General features: G+C 48.4%; 1 protein-coding gene across 5 annotated transcripts in view; it reads left to right on the top strand.

Annotated features, from left to right (window-relative positions):
- The window catches only part of itga7 (integrin subunit alpha 7), a 128169-nt gene that overhangs the window by 62516 nt on the left and 45666 nt on the right, over positions 1 to 19987 (top strand). For 4 of the 5 annotated variants that reach the window (XM_036950907.2, XM_090206478.1, XM_036950906.2 and 1 more), the window contains 11 exons: positions 214 to 357; positions 469 to 584; positions 1381 to 1564; positions 2762 to 2916; positions 3184 to 3261; positions 5024 to 5126; positions 7349 to 7558; positions 10323 to 10439; positions 10990 to 11103; positions 13977 to 14075; positions 14272 to 14397. In XM_036950907.2, coding sequence (XP_036806802.2) covers positions 214 to 357; positions 469 to 584; positions 1381 to 1564; positions 2762 to 2916; positions 3184 to 3261; positions 5024 to 5126; positions 7349 to 7558; positions 10323 to 10439; positions 10990 to 11103; positions 13977 to 14075; positions 14272 to 14397 — 1446 coding nt within the window. Of the gene's footprint in view, positions 1 to 213; positions 358 to 468; positions 585 to 1380; positions 1565 to 2761; positions 2917 to 3183; positions 3262 to 5023; positions 5127 to 7348; positions 7559 to 10322; positions 10440 to 10989; positions 11104 to 13976; positions 14076 to 14271; positions 14398 to 19987 lie in introns of those variants that run through there. The other variant, XR_016488101.1, reaches the window with a different exon arrangement.

The raw sequence follows: 19987 nt of genomic DNA, 5'->3' as shown, positions 1-19987 counted from the left end.
TGTTGCTTTAGATGTTGCATAGTGTTCCAACCCTGGGAAGAAATAGTGTTTCAGATGTGCTTTATTTTGAGTTGAATAAATCCTGAATGAAAACAAACATTATTTACACCCAGGTCTGCTACAAGTCATAAACTCCAGATATAATTTGTAGATGGATACTTCCATATAATATAAACTCTTTGAAGAATGGTTGAATGATTATTTCCGGTGCAGGAGAATATCCGTGACAAGCTGCGTCCCATCGCCCTGGCCATCACCCACACTATCAGACCCCCCATGTTGTCCTCAGACACTAATCCAGAGGAACAACTGCCTCCCGTACTGGGTGTTGCCACCTCCAACACCCTGCACTCAGAGGTCAGTTCCATACCAACAAGATCAACTTTCATCAGTCATATAGTGACTTAAAAAAAAAAAAAAAAAATGTCTTTGCCTTTATTTATCTTAAGTCTGTCTGATATGTTGCAGGTGAATTTCCTGAGGAAAGGCTGTGGTGATGATAATATCTGTCAGAGCAACCTGAAGTTGACCTACCAGTTTGGAACCCGACCTATAACCTCTGACCTCTTCACCCCTCTGCCAAAGTTAGTAGGAATACACATTTTTATATTCCCTAATCCCTCTCTCACATCCAGAGTTGAGGCATTGAGCTATCTCTCCTTACACCCCCCCACCCCCCCTCTTCCCCAGTTTATTTCCTGCAATTCTACACATTGTGTCTAACGTGTATTCATGTAGAAGAAAAAAAAAGTTACAAAAAATGACAACAATATCTATGAGCGGGAAAAAATTTGAAATTAAAAAACATTAGCTGACATGGGCTGGTTGATCTGGACAGGACTGACCAGTTATACACGGCTCTCCAAGGTCTGTAATGACTGACATGACGAGAGGAAATGATGATGTCACCTACTAAATGTCACCAATCACAAAAAAGTCACCTTGTTCCTTCTACTATTACAACTTTCGAGAGTTAATTTAAAGCCGGACTGAGGGGGGCCGCTGTTCTCTTCTTCTGTTCCTCCGTGTATTTCATAATGAACGGGGGGGTTCGGTATATGGCCAATAAACCACAGCTATGGGCTGTTCTAAAGTACGACACAACGCAGAGTGCCTGGATACAGCCCTTAGCCGTGGTATATTGGCCATATACCACAAACCCCCTGAGGAGCCTCATTGCTATTATAAACTGGTTACCAAGGTAATTAGAGCAGTAAAAATAAGTGTTTTGTCACACCCAGCATTCAGGGCTCGAACCACCCTGGTTTATACATGTGTTTATCCTCCTCCTTCCTGAGATGTGGTACAGTGTCATTCTACCATTTTGTTTCACTCTTCTGTTCCTTCATATATATTTCCTCATTCTCTTCTCATATCCAGAGATGATGAGGAGGTGTCCGTTTTCTCTCTGTCTGACCAGAGGTCCGTGGTGTTGGAGGTGACCGTCACCAACATGCCCTCTGAACCTCTGAACCCTGAGAAGGACGGTGACGATGCCCATGCCGCCCAGCTACTGGTGACCGTGCCAGACACCCTGTCCTACTCTGGCTTCAGGGGACAACAGGTACGCCACATTGTTCTGTAGTCTGTATAAAACGTAACTCCTTGTTAAGGGGTGCTGAGCTGAAGACAACTTGTAGAAGTAGAGCCCACACACCCATACGGTACCTTTTAATAAGCAAGTTAGTACAACACTACGATCCAAGAGTGGATCTAACCCTGTGACCCGGCCTGGAATAACCCTGACTAACTTTGGTCACGTAATACTCAGGGCCCTATGTATGGTCACATCAGTAGAGGAGTATACTGTCACCCATCCATCCTGAGTTAACTGTCTACTGTCTCCCATCCATCCTGAGTTAACTGTCTACTGTCTCCCATCCATCCTGAGTTAACTGTCTCCTGTCACCCATCCATCCTGAGTTAACTGTCTACTGTCTCCCATCCATCCTGAGTTAACTGTCTCCTGTCTCCCATCCATTCTGAGTTAACTGTCTACTGTCTCCCATCCATCCTGAGTTAACTGTCTCCTGTCACCCATCCATCCTGAGTTAACTGTCTCCTGTCTCCCATCCATCCTGAGTTAACTGTCTCCCATCCATCCTGAGTTAACTGTCTACTGTCTCCCATCCATCCTGAGTTAACTGTCTCCCATCCATCCTGAGTTAACTGTCTACTGTCACCCATCCATCCTGAGTTAACTGTCTACTGTCTCCCATCCATCCTGAGTTAACTGTCTACTGTCTCCCATCCATCCTGAGTTAACTGTCTCCTGTCACCCATCCATCCTGAGTTAACTGTCTACTGTCTCCCATCCATCCTGAGTTAACTGTCTCCTGTCACCCATCCATCCTGAGTTAACTGTCTCCTGTCCATCCTGAGTTAACTGTCACCCATCCATCCTGAGTTAACTGTCTCCCATCCATCCTGAGTTAACTGTCTACTGTCTCCCATCCATCCTGAGTTAACTGTCTCCTGTCACCCATCCATCCTGAGTTAACTGTCTCCCATCCATCCTGAGTTAACTGTCTACTGTCTCCCATCCATCCTGAGTTAACTGTCTACTGTCTCCCGTCCATCCTGAGTTAACTGACTCCTGTCACCCATCCATCCTGAGTTAACTGTCTCCCATCCCATCCATCCTGAGTTAACTGTCTACTGTCTCCCATCCATCCTGAGTTAACTGGCTCCTGTCACCCATCCATCCTGAGGTAATGGAACTCTGTTGATCCTGACTGTGTTTCCTGTTTCCTGTGTGTAGGTGGTGTGTCAGGCCAATCATAATGGCTCTCAGGCAGAGTGTGAGCTGGGAAACCCCCTGAAGAGAGATTCTATCCTGAAGTTCTACATCATCCTCGGCACCTCTGCTATCACCATAGAGACCACGGAACTCACTGTCAACCTCCTGCTGGCTACGTAAGTCTTGGATGGGAAACCACTGACAGTTTAGGTTCTGAATGAGTCAGTCTCCAGGACCAAAATAAACCTAGACCTGGCCTTAAAAAATGCTCAATCGATAATCTGAAAGTGCTTCTTGGTCCTGAGCTCAATATGTGTCCAGGAAACCTAAGTGTCTTCCTGTGTCTCTCCTCAGCAGTTGGTCCATTTAACTCAGTGTTAGTTTCCTCCTAGTGTCTGTGATGTAATGTATCCTCACTGTGTGTGGGGTTGCCTCCTCCTCAGTATCAGTGAGCAGCCAGACCTGGCCCCAGTCACAGCTGTGGCTAAAGTCGTCATAGAGCTCCCTCTGGCTGTCAGCGGGTAAGCACTGAACTCTAGGTTATCACTAAGGATTTGTCCCCATGCTTCTCTAGTGCATTCTCTCTCTCTCTCTCTCTCTCTCTCTCTCTCTCCCTCTGTCTCTCTCTCTCTCTCTTTGCTGTCTCTCTCCTCTCTCTGTCTCTCTCCTCTCGCTGTTCTCTCTCTCTCTCTCTCTCTCTCTCTGATGTCTCTCTCGCTCTCTCTCTCTCTCTCTCTCTCCCTTCCTCTCTAATTTCCTTAAAAGCGTCACTAATCCAACATGACTGGATAAGTGAAAGCAGAAGAAAAAAACGTGGGAAAAAATAAATGTCCCAGGAAGAAAGGATAGGAAAGATGGAATATTTTCCAGAGGTATTTGAACAGGGTACTCTATGTCAATCTGCCACAGTAAACAATGGTACCACTAACCCTCTGTCCACTAACCCACTAACCCTCTGTCCACTAACCCACTAACCCTCTGTCCACTAACCCACTAACCCTCTGTCCACTAACCCACTAACCCTCTGTCCACTAACCCACTAACCCTCTGTCCATTAACCCACTAACCCTCTGTCCATTAACCCACTAATCCTCTGTCCACTAACCCACTAACCCTCTGTCCACTAACCCTCTGTCCACTAACACACTAACCCTCTGTCCATTAACCCACTAACCCTCTGTCCATTAACCCACTAACCCTCTGTCCACTAACCCACTAACCATCTGTCCATTAACCCACTAACCCTCTGTCCATTAACCCACTAACCCTCTGTCATTAACCCACTAACCCTCTTTCCACTAACCCTCTGTCCATTAACCCACTAACCCTCTGTCCATTAACCCACTAACCCTCTGTCCATTAACCCACTAACCCTCTGTCATTAACCCACTAACCCTCTGTCCATTAACCCACTAACCCTCTGTCCATTAACCCACTAACCCTCTGTCCATTAACCCACTAACCCTCTGTCCATTAACCCACTAACCCTCTGTCCAATAACCCTCTGTCCATTAACCCACTAACCCTCTGTCCACTAACCCACTAACCCTCTGTCATTAACCCACTAACCCTCTTTCCACTAACCCTCTGTCCATTAACCAACTAACCCACTAACCCTCTGTCCATTAACCCACTAACCCTCTGTCCACTAACCCACTAACCCTCTGTCCACTAACCCACTAACCATCTGTCCATCAACCCACTAACTCTAACTCTCTGTCCACTAACTGACTAACCCTCTGTCCATTAACCCACTAACCCTCTGTCCATTAACCCACTAACCCTAACCCACTAACCCTCTGTCCATTAACCCACTAACCCTCTGTCCATTAACCCACTAACCCTCTGTCCACTAACCCTCTGTCCACTAACCCACTAACCCTCTGTCCACTAACCCACTAACCCTCTGTCCATTAACCCACTAACCCTCTGTCCATTAACCCACTAACCCTAACCCACTAACCCTCTGTCCATTAACCCACTAACCCTCTGTCCATTAACCCACTAACTCTCTGTCCACTAACCCACTAACCCTCTGTCCACTAACCCACTAACCCTCTGTCCACTAACCCACTAACCCTAACCCACTAACCCTAACCCATTAACCCACTAATCCCCTGTCCATTAACCCACTAACCCTCTGTCCACTAACCCACTAACCCACTAACCCTCTGTCCACTAACCCTCTGTCCACTAACCCTCTGTTCACTAACCCTAACCCACTAACCCTCTGTCCATTAACCCACTAACCCTAACCCTGTGTCTGTTTCTGTGTTGATTAAGGGTGGCCCGGCCACACCAGCTGTTCTTCAGTGGGGCTGTGAAGGGGGAGAGCGCTATGGAGACTCTGGACGACGTGGGCAGCGCTCTGGAGTTTGAGTTTACGGTGATATTGTTTGATTGAGCGATTACTTTTATTTGACAATTAAAACTAGCCAACAGAAAATATTGCATGAATCGTTCCACCAATTCAGTGCCTTTTGAGAAGTGCAACTTGGTAAAAACAACAACATTGGATTTGACCTCGTTTTAACATTATGTCGTAAAGAGGACGTTCAACTGAATAAAAAAAACATGTTTTTCCATTTCAAGATGTTAAAATAAAAAATGACTCTAGTTTCTAGCCTGTCTATCTATGGGTAACAGGGTTGACATGTTATGCTCAACCAGCTCAGATTTCTACCACAAAACACCAGAAAACGACCAACAAAAGAGTAGAACCGTCTCACCTGCTTTTACGCTATGATTGACTAGTAGATGTTCAATGTCAAAATGCTGAATATTTGCACTTTAGTAAGCCTTTATTCAGATTTTTTTAATAGTCTATGTGGTCTATTGTCATGCCAAGGGCACTTCAATAACAGGCTTTTAAAATGTAATATTGGTTCACAATTTCTACCTAAAACATCAAAGAGAAGCAAAAGGCACTCTTTTTGTGGAACGACCCACATACATTGTAGGTGGCGCTGATGCACCATAACGTTGGCTAAAAGAGGCAGTCAGGCACCGGTCTCCTGCAGTTCTGTTTACAACGGCGAGAGCAGGAATTTGGCAGGTGGGAGCGAAGGACACGGTAGCTAACTAGCTAGGACACCGGTAGACAGGCGGGAGGCGACATGGTAGCTAACTAGCTAGTACACCGGTAGACAGGCGGGAGGCGACATGGTAGCTAACTAGCTAGGACACCGGTAGACAGGCGGGGGCGACACAGTAGCTAACTAGCTAGGACACCGGTAGACAGGCGGGGGCGACACAGTAGCTAACTAGCTAGGACACCGGTCGACAGGCGGGGGGTGACACAGTAGCTAACTAGCTAGGACACCGGTAGACAGGCGGGAGGTGGGGGGCGACATTGTAGCTAACTAGCTAGGGCACCGGTAGACAGGTGGGAGCGACACAGTAGCTAACTAGCTAGGACACCGGTCGACAGGCGGGGGGCGACACAGTAGCTAACTAGCTAGGACACCGTTAGACAGGTGGGAGGTGGGGGGCGACATTGTAGCTAACTAGCTAGGGCACCGGTAGACAGGTGGGAGCGACACAGTAGCTAACTAGCTAGGACACCGGTCGACAGGCGGGGGGCGACACAGTAGCTAACTAGCTAGGACACCGTTAGACAGGTGGGAGGTGGGGGGCGACATTGTAGCTAACTAGCTAGGACACCGTTAGACAGGTGGGAGGTGGGGGGCGACATTGTAGCTAACTAGCTAGGACACCGGTAGACAGGCGGGAGGTGGGGGGCGACATTGTAGCTAACTAGCTAGGACACCGGTAGACAGGCGGGAGCGACACAGTAGCTAACTAGCTAGGACACCGGTCGACAGGCGGGGGGCGACACAGTAGCTAACTAGCTAGGACACCGTTAGACAGGCGGGAGGTGGGGGGCGACATTGTAGCTAACTAGCTAGGACACCGGTAGACAGGCGGGAGGTGGGGGGCGACATTGTAGCTAACTAGCTAGGACACCGGTAGGAGTTGGGGGGCGACACGATATCTAATTTAGGTAGGACAGCGGTAGACAGTGTTAAAAAATATCAGATAATGCTTTTATTTCCCATTTGACACATTTTAAGCGCATAGACAATCAGGAGATTGGGGGGGGGGAGGCAGGAACGCCCATATGCAGGAACACCCAGAATTGCGGGCCGCATCTCACACTATTGGATGAGTCCGAGACCTTGGACAAGCTCACAAATAAATCACATGAAAGCCAGTGAGGGCTATGGCAAAAACAGAAACTATGCATTGTATTGTTTAAATGGCAAAACGATTTAACAATGCACCAGGAGTACAGCACAGGTACTCGCACGCACCAACTGACATTGTAACAATAATCAACAGCCCAATGGAAACCAAAGGGCACACTTATACAAATACTAATCAGTGGCAATAAGGGACAGGTGTGTGTGTAATGAAAGTTACGGAGCGATCCGTGACACTTCCCGGGAAAATGTTGTCTAAAGTTGCAAAACAGTTACCAGGCGGCTAGGATTAGCAAAGGCTCAATTGTAAGCATATTTCAAATAATAATTTGTTTTTCGATCATAAACATTTTATATTGACTGTGTTTCATTCAACTAATAAATCAATCCTCCGTGTTTTGATTAGGTGACCAACACTGGGCCGTCCCTGCAGACTCTAGGCTCTGCCTTCCTCAACATAATGTGGCCTCATGAGCTGTCCAATGGGAAGTGGCTCCTGTACCCCACCGCGTTTCACTTCAAGGGCCATCCAGAAACCCACTGTAGACCCCACACCTCCCTCAACCCACGGAAGTTCTCCCACAGCTCTCCTTCTGAAGACCAGCCACAGGCTACAGTACGTGTACTAGTACAGGAAAATACCTTCCTTTCTCTTTGCCAACAATGCATTAGTCAATATCAATAGTACAAATAGTATAGTATAGAGTAAAGTAGAACAAAAACATAGAAATAAGAAGAACACGAGAAAGTAAATAACAGACTGACCAGGTGAATCCAGGTGAATCCAGGTAAATCCAGGTGGATCCAGGTGAACCCAGGTGAATCCAGGTAAATCCAGGTGGATCCAGGTAAATCCAGGTGGATCCAGGTAAATCCAGGTGAATCCAGGTAAATCCACGTGAATCCAGGTGTATCCAGGTGTATCCAGGTAAATCCAGGTGAATCCACGTGAATCCAGGTGAATCCAGGTGTATCCAGGTGTATCCAGGTAAATCCAGGTAAATCCAGGTGAATCCAGGTGAATCCAGGTGAATCCAGGTAAATCCAGGTGAATCCAGGTAAATCCAGGTGAAAGCTATGATCCCTTATTGATGTCACCTTTTAAATCCACTTCAGTGTAGATGAAGTGGAGGAGACAGGTTAAAGAAGGATTTTTAATTCTTGAAACAATTGAGACATGGACTTTGTGTATTTAAGTGGCTGCTGCATTCATATAGATGACATCACCATATTCTAGGACTGATCGGAACGTCAACGGAATAATCTGCTTTCTACTATTAGGCGAGAGGCGGGGCCTATTTCTATAGAAGACGCCCATATTTGTTAGGCCATAAGTAGCAAATAGAAGTTTAAAACTTGTAATGTTCACAATAATTTAAATTGATAAAAAGATCTAACACAACATTAGGTGATAATGTATGGATTATTATGGATTTATAATCAGCTACAGTTGAAGTTGGAATTTTACATACACTTAGGTTAGAGTCATTTAAACTCGGTTTTCAACCACTCCACAAATGTCTTGTTAACAAACTATAGTTTTGGCAAGTCGGTTAGCACATTTACTTTGTGAATGACACAAGTCATTTTTCCAACAATTGTTTATAGACAGATTATTTCACTTATAATTCACTGTATCAAAATTCCAGTGGGTCAGAAGTTTACATACACTAAGTTGACTGTGCCTGTAAACAGTTTGGAAAGTTCCAGAAAAAGATGTCATGGCTTTAGAAGCTTCTGATAGGCTAATTGACATAATTTGAGTCAATTGGAGGTGTACCTGTGGATGTATTTCAAGGTCTACCTTCAAACTCAGTGCCTCTTTGCTTGACATCATGGGAAAATCAAAAGAAATCAGCCAAGACATCAGAAAATAATTTGTAGACCTCCACAAGTCTGGTTCATCATTGGGAGCAATTTCAAAATGCCTGAAGGTACCATGTTTATCTGTACAAACAATAGTACGCAAGTATAAACACCATGGGACCACGCAGCTGTCATACCACCCATGAAGGAGACGCGTTCTGTCTCCTAGAGAGAACAACAGCAAAGGACCTTGTGAAGATGCTGGAGGAAACAGGTACAAAAGTATCTATATCCACAGTAAAACGAGACCTATATCAACATAACCTGAAAGGCCGCTCAGCAAGGAAGAAGCCACTGCTCCAAAACCGGCATAAAAAACCCAGACTACGGTTTGCAACTGCACATGGGGACAAAGATCATACTTTTTAGAGAAATGTCCTCTGGTCTGATGAAACAAAAATAGAACTGTTTGGCCATAATGACCATTGTTATGTTTGGAGGGAAAAGGGGGAGGCTTGCAAGCCGAAGAACACCATCCCAACCGTGACGCACGGGGGTGGCAGCATCATGTTGTGGGGGTGCTTTGCTGCAAGAGGGACTGGTGCTCTTCAAAAAATAGATGGCATCATGAGGGAGGGAAATTGATGTGGATCTATTGAATCAACATCTATAAACACCAGTCAGGAAGTGAAAGCTTGGTTGCAAAATGGTCCCAAAAACTAGAAAAAGCTCAAACGAAGTTTATTCACCCACTGGGTCATACAGCCGCAAAGTCAAGGCATGATTACACAAGAACATATATTTATAACCTTCTAATAGGCGTGGTCAACGTCGTACACATCTAGACAGCCAATACATCTCTGTTGCTAGGCAGGAATTTAATTGTTTCCTCTCACAGCCCTGTCTGTCACTACAACCTTTTATGGGCGTGGGTGTGTATGTGTGAGATTGTACTGCAGTAGGAGAGATGTTATGGTGGGCCTCTCTGGCCCCTTTCCCAGACGTTTCTGCATCTGTTGATTTGATCTGGAGACACATTCCTCACTCCTTCCCCGTTCCGCAGACGGCCTGCCATATCAGAGACTAAAAAGGGCCTTTCACCTCCATCTTCAGAAATATGAAGTTTCTACTCCATATGTCTTCGTCCCATCTACCCTTCATTGACCCCAACACATGCATTCCTGATACATGTCATGTAATTCATGACTTCTAGTGTGGTAACTTGAATCAGTACATTTCAAGCTAGAGTCTAACAATAGCAAGTGTTTTCTTTGCAGCTGGCCTATCTAAGAAGAAATCTCTCAGTTCTGCCCCCCCCCCCAGGACAAGACTCGTGACAATAAACGTCAACCTGCTTGTTGCGTTTCCTTGGAAACATCCAAAACAAGCAAAATAGAAAACAAAATATATTTTATATTCACCTCAGTCTACAAACAAGTGCACCGGAAGAAATTGCCCAAGTCTTCAATTTACACAACTCTTAATAAACAATAAACAACTTATATCACAACTTATAATAAACAAGTTATTGTAAACAATAAGTGCCGTCTTCTGTTTCCTGTCCCTGTGAACAGTTCAGGAGGAAGGGGCGATCCCACCCGGAAGAGGAGGGGCATGTGATGACCAAGGGCAGTCTGGGTAGGACCACGCCCGCTGTGGCTGCCTCCGAGAGACGGAAGTCACTCAAACTGGTGAGTGAGTGAGGGAGGGAGGGAGAGGGGGGAGAGAGAGAGGGGTAGAAGGTGGGAGGGAGGAGGGTGAGGGAGGGGAGATGGAGGATAGGGGGGAGAGAGAGGGGTAGAAGTTGGAGGAGAGAGGTAGGAGGGGGATAGGGGGAGAGGAGGAGGGGATAGAGTGATGGAGGGAGGGGAGAGAGGGAGGGGGGATAGGGGGAGATGAGGGAGATGGGGGGAGAGGGAGATGGGGGTAGGGGAAATGGGAGGAGGGAGAGAAACAGAGGTAGGAGGGGGTTGTAAACCAAATGTCAGATTCAGTTGACCTGCACAGTAGAAATAAGCTCCAAATCCTAAGAGTCCTGCACGCAATGCACAGCATCCTTACTGCTAGTTTGACTGGGCAGGGAAGGGGGAAGGGGGATACCTAGTCAGTTGTGCAACTGAATGCCTTCAACTGAAATGTGTCTTCCGCATTTAACCCCCAACACCTCTGAATCAGAGATTGAATACCGACCATGCTATTCTCATCACTAGTCTCCCCCCCCTCCCCCCCGTCTGTCTGTAGGACTGTCTGCTGGGTTCAGCGCGCTGCGTCCTTTTCCAGTGTCCTCTCCTCAGCTTCTCTGGCTCTGCTGTCCTCAAGATCCAGGGACGTTTGTGGAACAGCACCTTCCTGGAGGTAAAACACCACGTCACGTATCACAGTGTGTTAATAAAGACTACTGTTCCCATAATGCAATGCATTGCATGCAATGCATGTTGATAAAATTGTATGGCCTTTATTGGCCACACACCTCTGTGCTTTGTTAGCTGAATCATCTTGTTATTAAAATAAAATACATGTTTTGTCATATCTGTGGTATGTGGTCTGATGTAACACGGCTGTCAGCCAATCAGCTTTCAGTGCTCAAGCCACCCACTCAACACCCCTCAACATCTCAACGCTCCCATACCGGAGACCCCTCAACATCTCAATTCTCCCATACTAGAAGCCCCTCCACATCTCAACGCTCCCATACCGGAGACCCCTCAACATCTCAACTCCCATACTGGAGACCCCTCAACAGCTCAACTCCCATACTAGAGACCTCTCCACATCTCAACTCCCATACTAGAGACCCCTCAACATCTCAACTCCCATACTAGAGACCCCTCAACATCTCAACTCCCATACTAGAGACCCCTCAACATCTCAACTCCCATACTGGAGACCCCTCAACATCTCAACTCCCATACTAGAGACCCCTCCACATCTCAACTCCCATACTAGAGACCCCTCAACATCTCAACTCCCATACTAGAGACCCCTCAACATCTCAACTCCCATACTAGAGACCCCTCAACCTCAACTCCCATACTAGAGACCCCTCAACATCAACTCCCATACTAGAGACCCCTCAACATCTCAACTCCCATACTAGAGACCCCTCAACATCTCAACTCCCATACTAGAGACCCCTCAACATCTCAACTCTCCCATACCGGAGACCCCTCAACATCTCAACTCCCATAATAGAGACCCCTCAACATCTCAACTCCCATACTAGAGACCCCTCAACATCTCAACTCCCATACTAGAGACCCCTCAACATCTCAACATATTTGTTTTCTCTGTATGGGCCCATTACATTCTGCCACAGTTCCAGTCAACTTTTAGTGTAATGTCTCTGCTTGGCACATTGTCTGAACTGAATGCAAATGTATGATAATAGTAGCAGTTGTATTGATGAAACAGTTCTTGTGAACGGGCAGTATGAAGAATTGATCGCGGACTGTAACGACAATGGCAACACGACGGCTGCAGCAGAACGGGGGGGGACACACACTTTGCATTGTACTTTGACTGTGTAGGGTGCCGTCTTTTGGATGGGACGTTAAACGGGTGTCCTGACTCTCTGAGGTCATTAAAGATCCCATGGTACTCATCGTAAGAGTTAGGGGTGTTAACCCCGGTGTCCTGACTCTCTGAGGTCATTAAAGATCCCATGGTACTCATCGTAAGAGTAGGGGTGTAAACCCCGGTGTCCTGACTAAATTCTCAATCTGGCCCTCAAACCATCACGGTCACCTAATAATCCCTACTTTACAATAGCCTCTTTCATCCCTCTCCTCTCCCCTGTAACTATTCCCCAGGTCGTTGCTGTAAATGAGAACGTGTTCTCAGTCAACTTACCTGGTAAAATAACGGATAAATAAATAAGTAAATGTATAAATCAACATTAGCCATCAATGTCCAACTTCTTTGTTATGTACAGTATTAGTAAGGAAACAATGAGCAGGATTCATAGTAATGGACTAAAGCACAGTGTCTCAAAAGTGGGGATCCAGTGAGTTTACATGGTGTAAAACCATACAATATTATTAATGTACATAGGAGGGAGAGAGGGAGCGAGGGAGAGGGGGGATAGGGGGAGAGAGGGACATGGGGGAGAGAGGGTAGGGGGGAGAGAGGGTAGGGGGGAGGGGGGAGAGAGGGTAGGGGGGAGGGGGGAGAGAGGGAGATGGGGGAGAGAGGGAGAGATGGGGGAGAGGGTTGGGGAGAGGGGGGAGAGGGAGATGGGGGGAGAGAGGGGAGGGGGAGAGAGGGAGATGGGGGAGAGAGGGGAGGGGGGAGAGAGGGAGATGGGGATAGGGGGAGAGAGGGAGAGATGGGGGAGAGGGGGGATAGGGGGAGATGGGGGGAGAGAGGGTAGGGGGAAGGGGGAGAGAGGGAGAGATAGGGGAGAGGGGGAGATGGGGGGAGGAGGGAGAGAGGGAGATGGGGGATAGGGGGAGAGAGGGAGATGGGGGAGAGAGGGAGAGATGGGGGGGAGAGGGTAGGGGAGATGGGGGGAGATGGGGGGGAGAGAGGGAGATGGGGGGAGAGGGGGGAGGGGGGAAAGAGGGAGATGGAGAGAGAGGGAGGGGGGAAAGGGGGGAAAGAGGGAGATGGGGATAGGGGGAGAGAGATAGGGGGGGAAAGAGGGAGATGGGGGAGAGAGATGGGGGGGGGGGAAAGAGGGAGATGGGGGAGATAGTAAATAAATAATAAATGCATTGTATTTTAAATCTAAAATCCTTAGTTACGACATCAAGATTTGGTCTGGAATACTATTTAAATGATTGTTGAAGAACAATATTCCTTCCCAGGGCCCGAGACTTGGTTTATCTCGCCATGCACTGCCAGTCTATGCTATTTTTTTAAAATATGAGATAATATTTATCCCCATCGAGTTATGAAGGGGTCGCTGATGAATTTACTCTTCTCTCTCTCTTCTCTATTCTTCTCTCTTCTCTCTCTCTTCTCTCTTCTTCTCTCTTCTCTCTCTTCTTCTCTCTCTTCTTCTCCCTCTTCTCTCCTCTCTCTCTTCCTCTCTTCTTCTCTCTTCTTCTATCTTCTCTCTCTTCTCTCTTCTCTCTCCTTCTCTTCTTCTCTTCTTCTCTCTTCTCTCTTCTTCTCTTCTTCTCTCTTCTCTCTTCTTCTCTCTCTCTTCTCTCTCTCTTCTTCTCCTCTTCTCTCTTCTCTCTCTCTTCCTCGTCTCTCTTCTTCTCTCTTCTTCTCTCTTCTCTCAGGAGTTCCCATCAGTCAGTGCTCTGGAGCTGCTGGTAAGAGCCAACATCACAGTCAAGTCGAGCATCAAACACCTGGTGCTGAGGGATGCTGCCGCACAGGTAACACACACACACACACACACACACACACACACACACACACACACACACACTTAACTATTCACATGTATAACTAGGGCCAGGCTTTTCCTGACCATGGCGCTGAGCTCTAACTACTAGTGATACATACACATTAAAGACAAGACACTTCGCAATAAAACACTCATTACTTTATATGACTGTGTTTCCCCTGTAGGTCCCAGTGATGATTTACCCAGAGGTTGGTCTGACTGCCCAGTACTGGATCCCCTGGTGGTGGATTCTCATAGCCATCCTGGCTGGTATCCTGGTGTTGTCCCTGATGGTCTGCATCCTCTGGAAGGTACCAACACCTAGTATAACACAGAATAAAGCACCTCTATTACTGTTCCTACATATCTCTATTATCCTGGTGCTGTCTCTGCTGGTCTGCATCCTCTGGAAGGTACCAACAACTTCAATAGTAGACTAAACACCTCTATTACTGGGCCTTACATACTATATAATCAGAGGTGGAAAAAGTACTAAAATGTCATACTTGAGTAAAAGTAAAGATACATTAATAGAAAATGACTCAAGTAAAAGTGAAAGTCACCCAGTAAAATACTACTTGAGTAAAACTCTAAAAGTATTTGGTTTTAAATGTACTTAAGTACAATGGTGGACAAAGTACTACATTTTCATATTTGAATTAAAGTACAAAGTAAATGCGAACCATCAAATTCCTGATATTAAAAAAACAGACAACACAATGTCCTTATTATTGTTATTTTTTGACAACCAGAGGTCCAACACTCAGACATCATTTAACAACAAAGCATTTGTTTTCAGTGAGTCCTCCAGATCAGAGGCAGTAGGGAGGACCAGGGATGTTCTCTGTTCAGTGAGTCCTCCAGATCAGAGGCAGTAGGGAGGACCAGGGATGTTCTCTGTTCAGTGAGTCCTCCAGATCAGAGGCAGTAGGGATGACCAGGGATGTTCTCTGTTCAGTGAGTCCTCCAGATCAGAGGCAGTAGGGAGGACCAGGGATGTTCTCTGTTCAGTAAGTCCTCCAGATCAGAGGCAGTAGGGAGGACCAGGGATGTTCTCTGTTCAGTGTGTCCTCCAGATCGGAGGAGCAGGGATGTTCTCTGTTCAGTGAGTCCTCCAGATCAGAGGCAGTAGGGATGACCAGGGATGTTCTCTGTTCAGTGAGTCCTCCAGATCAGAGGCAGTAGGGAGGACCAGGGATGTTCTCTGTTCAGTGAGTCCTCCAGATCAGAGGCAGTAGGGAGGACCAGGGATGTTCTCTGTTCAGTGAGTCCTCCAGATCAGTAGGCAGTAGGGAGGACCAGGGATGTTCTCTGTTCAGTGAGTCCTCCAGATCAGTAGGCAGTAGGGAGGACCAGGGATGTTCTCTGTTCAGTGAGTCCTCCAGATCAGAGGCAGTAGGGAGGACCAGGGATGTTCTCTGTTCAGTGAGTCCTCCAGATCAGAGGCAGTAGTGAGGACCAGGGATGTTCTCTGTTCAGTGAGTCCTCCAGATCAGTAGGCAGTAGGGAGGACCAGGGATGTTCTCTGTTCAGTGAGTCCTCCAGATCAGAGGCAGTAGGGAGGACCAGGGATGTTCTCTGTTCAGTGAGTCCTCCAGATCAGTAGGCAGTAGGGAGGACCAGGGATGTTCTCTGTTCAGTGAGTCCTCCAGATCAGTAGGCAGTAGGGAGGACCAGGGATGTTCTCTGTTCAGTGAGTCCTCCAGATCAGTAGGCAGTAGGGAGGACCAGGGATGTTCTCTGTTCAGTGAGTCCTCCAGATCAGTAGGCAGTAGGGAGGAGCAGGGATGTTCTCTGTTCAGTGAGTCCTCCAGATCAGAGGCAGTAGGGAGGACCAGGGATGTTCTCTGTTCAGTGAGTCCTCCAGATCAGAGGCAGCAGGGAGGACCAGGGATGTTCTCTGTTCAGTGAGTCCTCCAGATCAGAGGCAGTAGGGAGGACCAGGGATGTTCTCTGTTTAGTGAGTCCTCCAGATCAGAGGCAGTAGGGAGGACCAGGGATGTTCTCTGTTCAGTGAGTCCTCCAGATCAGTAGGGAGGACCAGGGATGTTCTCTGTTCAGTGAGTCCTCCAGATCAGAGGCAGTAGGGAGGACCAGGGATGTTCTCTGTTCAGTGAGTCCTCCAGATCAGTAGGCAATAGGGAGGACCAGGGATGTTCTCTGTTCAGTGAGTCCTCCAGATCAGTAGGCAGTAGGGAGGACCAGGGATGTTCTCTGTTCAGTGAGTCCTCCAGATCAGTAGGCAGTAGGGAGGACCAGGGATGTTCTCTGTTCAGTGAGTCCTCCAGATCAGTAGGCAGTAGGGAGGAGCAGGGATGTTCTCTGTTCAGTGAGTCCTCCAGATCAGAGGCAGTAGGGAGGACCAGGGATGTTCTCTGTTCAGTGAGTCCTCCAGATCAGAGGCAGCAGGGAGGACCAGGGATGTTCTCTGTTCAGTGAGTCCTCCAGATCAGAGGCAGTAGGGAGGACCAGGGATGTTCTCTGTTTAGTGAGTCCTCCAGATCAGAGGCAGCAGGGAGGACCAGGGATGTTCTCTGTTCAGTGAGTCCTCCAGATCAGAGGCAGTAGGGAGGACCAGGGATGTTCTCTGTTTAGTGAGTCCTCCAGATCAGAGGCAGTAGGGAGGACCAGGGATGTTCTCTGTTTAGTGAGTCCTCCAGATCAGAGGCAGTAGGGAGGACCAGGGATGTTCTCTGTTCAGTGAGTCCTCCAGATCAGAGGCAGTAGGGAGGACCAGGGATGTTCTCTGTTTAGTGAGTCCGCCAGATCAGTAGGCAGCAGGGAGGACCAGGGATGTTCTCTGTTTAGTGAGTCCTCCAGATCAGAGGCAGCAGGGAGGATCAGGGATGTTCTCTGTTTAGTGAGTCCGCCAGATAAGTAGGCAGCAGGGAGGACCAGGGATGTTCTCTGTTTAGTGAGTCCTCCAGATCAGAGGCAGCAGGGAGGACCAGGGATGTTCTCTGTTTAGTGAGTCCTCCAGATCAGAGGCAGTAGGGAGGACCAGGGATGTTCTCTGTTTAGTGAGTCCTCCAGATCAGTAGGCAGTAGGGAGGACCAGGGATGTTCTCTGTTCAGTGAGTCCTCCAGATCAGAGGCAGTAGGGAGGACCAGGGATGTTCTCTGTTTAGTGAGTCCTCCAGATCAGAGGCAGTAGTGAGGACCAGGGATGTTCTCTGTTCAGTGAGTCCTCCAGATCAGTAGGCAGTAGGGAGGACCAGGGATGTTCTCTGTTCAGTGAGTCCTCCAGATCAGAGGCAGTAGGGAGGACCAGGGATGTTCTCTGTTCAGTGAGTCCTCCAGATCAGTAGGCAGTAGGGAGGACCAGGGATGTTCTCTGTTCAGTGAGTCCTCCAGATCAGTAGGCAGTAGGGAGGACCAGGGATGTTCTCTGTTCAGTGAGTCCTCCAGATCAGTAGGCAGTAGGGAGGACCAGGGATGTTCTCTGTTCAGTGAGTCCTCCAGATCAGTAGGCAGTAGGGAGGAGCAGGGATGTTCTCTGTTCAGTGAGTCCTCCAGATCAGAGGCAGTAGGGAGGACCAGGGATGTTCTCTGTTCAGTGAGTCCTCCAGATCAGAGGCAGCAGGGAGGACCAGGGATGTTCTCTGTTCAGTGAGTCCTCCAGATCAGAGGCAGTAGGGAGGACCAGGGATGTTCTCTGTTTAGTGAGTCCTCCAGATCAGAGGAAGCAGGGAGGACCAGGGATGTTCTCTGTTCAGTGAGTCCTCCAGATCAGAGGCAGTAGGGAGGACCAGGGATGTTCTCTGTTTAGTGAGTCCTCCAGATCAGAGGCAGTAGGGAGGACCAGGGATATTCTCTGTTTAGTGAGTCCTCCAGATCAGAGGCAGTAGGGAGGACCAGGGATGTTCTCTGTTCAGTGAGTCCTCCAGATCAGAGGCAGTAGGGAGGACCAGGGATGTTCTCTGTTTAGTGAGTCCGCCAGATCAGTAGGCAGCAGGGAGGACCAGGGATGTTCTCTGTTTAGTGAGTCCTCCAGATCAGAGGCAGCAGGGAGGATCAGGGATGTTCTCTGTTTAGTGAGTCCGCCAGATAAGTAGGCAGCAGGGAGGACCAGGGATGTTCTCTGTTTAGTGAGTCCTCCAGATCAGAGGCAGTAGGGAGGACCAGGGATGTTCTCTGTTTAGTGAGTCCTCCAGATCAGAGGCAGTAGGGAGGACCAGGGATGTTCTCTGTTTAGTGAGTCCTCCAGATCAGTAGGCAGTAGGGAGGACCAGGGATGTTCTCTGTTCAGTGAGTCCTCCAGATCAGAGGCAGCAGGGAGGACCAGGGATGTTCTCTGTTTAGTGAGTCCTCCAGATCAGAGGCAGCAGGGAGGACCAGGGATGTTCTCTGTTTAGTGAGTCCTCCAGATCAGAGGCAGTAGGGAGGACCAGGGATGTTCTCTGTTTAGTGAGTCCTCCAGATCAGAGGCAGTAGGGAGGACCAGGGATGTTCTCTGTTTAGTGAGTCCTCCAGATCAGAGACAGTAGGGAGGACCAGGGATGTTCTCTGTTCAGTGAGTCCTCCAGATCAGAGGCAGTAGGGAGGACCAGGGATGTTCTCTGTTTAGTGAGTCCGCCAGATCAGAGGCAGTAGGGAGGACCAGGGATGTTCTCTGTTCAGTGAGTCCTCCAGATCAGAGGCAGTAGGGATGACCAGGGATGTTCTCTGTTTAGTGAGTCCGTCAGATCAGAGGCAGTAGGGAGGACCAGGGATGTTCTCTGTTCAGTGAGTCCACCAGATCAGAGGCAGTAGGGAGGACCAGGGATGTTCTCTGTTCAGTGAGTCCTCCAGATCAGAGGCAGTAGGGAGGACCAGGGATGTTCTCTGTTCAGTGAGTCCTCCAGATCAGAGGCAGTAGGGAGGACCAGGGATGTTCTCTGTTCAGTGAGTCCTCCAGATCAGAGGCAGTAGGGAGGAGCAGGGATGTTCTCTGTTCAGTGAGTCCTCCAGATCAGAGGCAGTAGGGAGGACCAGGGATGTTCTCTGTTCAGTGAGTCCTCCAGATCAGTAGGCAGTAGGGAGGACCAGGGATGTTCTCTGTTCAGTGAGTCCTCCAGATCAGTAGGCAGTAGGGAGGACCAGGGATGTTCTCTGTTCAGTGAGTCCTCCAGATCAGAGGCAGTAGGGATGACCAGGGATGTTCTCTGTTCAGTGAGTCCTCCAGATCAGAGGCAGCAGGGAGGACCAGGGATGTTCTCTGTTTAGTGAGTCCTCCAGATCAGAGGCAGTAGGGAGGACCAGGGATGTTCTCTGTTTAGTGAGTCCTCCAGATCAGAGGCAGTAGGGAGGACCAGGGATGTTCTCTGTTTTGTGAGTCCTCCAGATCAGAGGCAGTAGGGAGGACCAGGGATGTTCTCTGTTCAGTGAGTCCTCCAGATCAGAGGCAGTAGGGAGGACCAGGGATGTTCTCTGTTTAGTGAGTCCTCCAGATCAGAGGCAGTAGGGAGGACCAGGGATGTTCTCTGTTCAGTGAGTCCTCCAGATCAGAGGCAGTAGGGATGACCAGGGATGTTCTCTGTTTAGTGAGTCCGTCAGATCAGAGGCAGTAGGGAGGACCAGGGATGTTCTCTGTTCAGTGAGTCCACCAGATCAGAGGCAGTAGGGAGGACCAGGGATGTTCTCTGTTCAGTGAGTCCTCCAGATCAGAGGCAGTAGGGAGGACCAGGGATGTTCTCTGTTCAGTGAGTCCTCCAGATCAGAGGCAGTAGGGAGGACCAGGGATGTTCTCTGTTCAGTGAGTCCTCCAGATCAGAGGCAGTAGGGAGGAGCAGGGATGTTCTCTGTTCAGTGAGTCCTCCAGATCAGAGGCAGTAGGGAGGACCAGGGATGTTCTCTGTTCAGTGAGTCCTCCAGATCAGTAGGCAGTAGGGAGGACCAGGGATGTTCTCTGTTCAGTGAGTC

This window comes from Oncorhynchus mykiss, chromosome 17, assembly GCF_057628025.1.
Source record: "Oncorhynchus mykiss isolate SJ-2025 chromosome 17, ASM5762802v1, whole genome shotgun sequence".
In the NCBI taxonomy this organism is placed as follows: domain Eukaryota; kingdom Metazoa; phylum Chordata; class Actinopteri; order Salmoniformes; family Salmonidae; genus Oncorhynchus; species Oncorhynchus mykiss.
This window is presented reverse-complemented; position numbering and strand designations above follow the sequence as displayed.